General features: G+C 24.2%; 2 protein-coding genes across 2 annotated transcripts; one reads left to right on the forward strand and one right to left on the reverse strand.

Annotated features, from left to right (window-relative positions):
* Positions 1 to 941: 941 nt before the first annotated feature.
* Positions 942 to 1,343, forward strand: NAEGRDRAFT_54933 (uncharacterized protein; the record flags this gene model as incomplete). The annotated part of the gene is made up of 1 exon (XM_002668106.1): positions 942 to 1,343. The coding sequence occupies one exon, from the start codon at positions 942 to 944 to the stop codon at positions 1,341 to 1,343; it is 402 nt and encodes a 133-aa protein (XP_002668152.1).
* Positions 1,344 to 1,618: 275 nt separating this feature from the next.
* Positions 1,619 to 2,212, reverse strand: NAEGRDRAFT_76937 (uncharacterized protein; the record flags this gene model as incomplete). Its single annotated transcript, XM_002668107.1, has 1 exon — positions 1,619 to 2,212. The coding sequence occupies one exon, from the start codon at positions 2,210 to 2,212 to the stop codon at positions 1,619 to 1,621; it is 594 nt and encodes a 197-aa protein (XP_002668153.1).
* Positions 2,213 to 2,338: the final 126 nt, after the last annotated feature.

Here is a 2,338-nt window from a genome sequence, read left to right on the forward strand (position 1 = left end):
AAATTATAATGAAATACAAAATGAATTAAAACAAACATTAAATTGTATAGCAATAGCTGATGATATTGAAGTTTCTACACCTGAAATGAATATTTCTAATAGAATTGAAAGTGGAATTGAATTGGCATTTTCATTAGAAAAGAGTTTTAATATTTTACAACAAATTATTAATGAAATGAATCAAATTTTAAATGATACTTCAAATTTAAAATTACAATTTACAACTATGGATGATATTATACATCAATCTACATTTGAATTAAATAGATTATCAAATCAAAATATACCATATTTATCAAATATTGAATCAGAACATACTAGTTTATTATTTCAATCTAATCAACAACAACAACAATATAAATCAATTTCATCATCAACAACAACAATGGATCCATTTTCATTTAATTTATTAAGAGAATCTCTTGGACTGTAAAAATAAATTTGTTTCATGTTTCTAATTGTTAGCCTTTTTATTATGAAAATTAGCCTTTTGTTTATTTTAAAATAATATTTTATTCATAACAAACAATTAAAAATGTCAAATAATTCAAAACAATTGTATCATTTTGAAGGTGATGAAGAAATATTAAAGAAATTATTACAAACTGAACAATATTCAATTTCCGAAAGAACAGAATTGGAAAATGAATTTTATGACAAGGTTGAAAATAATTTATTTAATCTAGCAATATTATTAACCAAAGACATGACCATGCAAGAATTACTTCAATTATCTTCAAAAGATTTACGTCAATTAATTGAAAAGTATGCCAACAACAATAATAATAGCAAACAATGACCTCCCACTTTTGATGTTATTCTGATCATCACCCGAAGGCTGTTTGTCGACTTGAAAAAAAGGCTTTGTCATACAATAACAAGAATACTCATCATACAACACCCAGTCGATGAAATTTGATTAAAAATTAAAATTAAAAAAAATGCTCGCCACAAAGAAACAAGCTACAACAACAACAGAAGACAACACTTATCAAATTACGTGGGAGGATCAAAAGAAGATTAATAATTTTAGTAGAATTAATGTTCGTTTCAATGAATTGGAAAGAGAAATTACAGATTTGAAGGAAGAGTTGAATAAATTAAATGATGCCTCTGATGAAATTTTCATCTCGGATAATATTAGTTATGTTGTTGGTGAATTGTTTGTAGAAGTTAATGCTGATCAAGCAGAAAAACTTTTGGATGAAAGAAAGGAAAAAGTTAAAAAGGACTTGAAGGATAGACAAAAGGAATTTAAAGATATTGAAAATAAGATGAAGGAATTAAAGGCTAATCTTTATGCTAGATTTGGTTCACATATTAACTTGGAAGAATCTAAATAATTTATTATAAAAACAAATTTATTTATTTTATTATTTAATGTTTTTGATTTTAATAATTTTAATGAATTTCAGTCGTTTTGAAAAATGCTGAAAGTTATTATACAAGATAGAATACATTCTAAGTGACGTTGTCAAGATGACTCTCTCAAGGTCAAGCAGAGTTTAACTTATTAGAAATGCAATTCAGTCTGAGGTAAATTTGTTTATTAAATAAAACTAATCTTCTCTCTTCTTTCGTTTGCTTTATTAGATCTAATATGCCATTTAAATTAAAATTAAACAATTTTTTTCAATTCAATTAAAGTATGGGTAGATTCAACTCTAAATTCAAAATCTCCAAGTGAACCTGAAAAGTTAGATAAAACAACAGTTAAAGGAAATATTGAATGTGTAAAATCCTTTTGAAAATAAGTTAATTCTTGACTTGATAATTTACACATTGAAAAACATCTTCTATAATTACCAGTTGAAGTAATCATTAATTCTTTAGCAGGTAAATGGATTGGTTGACCTTGATTACAAAATACCATTATATTAATATCTAATGGTTGTAAACATGATAAACTAAATCTTAAATTAGTTTTATCAAATAATGTTGTATGTGGACTATTACTTCTATTATTACCATGAGAATGAGAATGATGATGATTAATATTATTAATATTATTAATATTATTAGTATTTGGTAATGAAATTAAATATTGTGGATTTAATCTAAAAGTATTAATTTGATTACAACTACCACCACATGTATTACTTGTCCATGAATCTCTAACATTTCTATAATATTTATATGTTTGTGGAATGGGTTCTAAACTACATGGTACACTTGAATAACAAAATAATGAATATCTAATACTTTGTATCATTCCATGTTGTGATAATACTATTCTAAATATAGATAATTGATCATTTGAATCATCATTTGAATTGTTTGATGAATTATTTGAATTATTTGATGATGTATTTGATGATGAATTATTTAAATTTGAATT

The sequence above is a fragment of the Naegleria gruberi genome (assembly GCF_000004985.1).
Source record: "Naegleria gruberi genomic scaffold NAEGRscaffold_668, whole genome shotgun sequence".
Taxonomy (NCBI): domain Eukaryota; phylum Heterolobosea; class Eutetramitea; order Acrasida; family Naegleriidae; genus Naegleria; species Naegleria gruberi.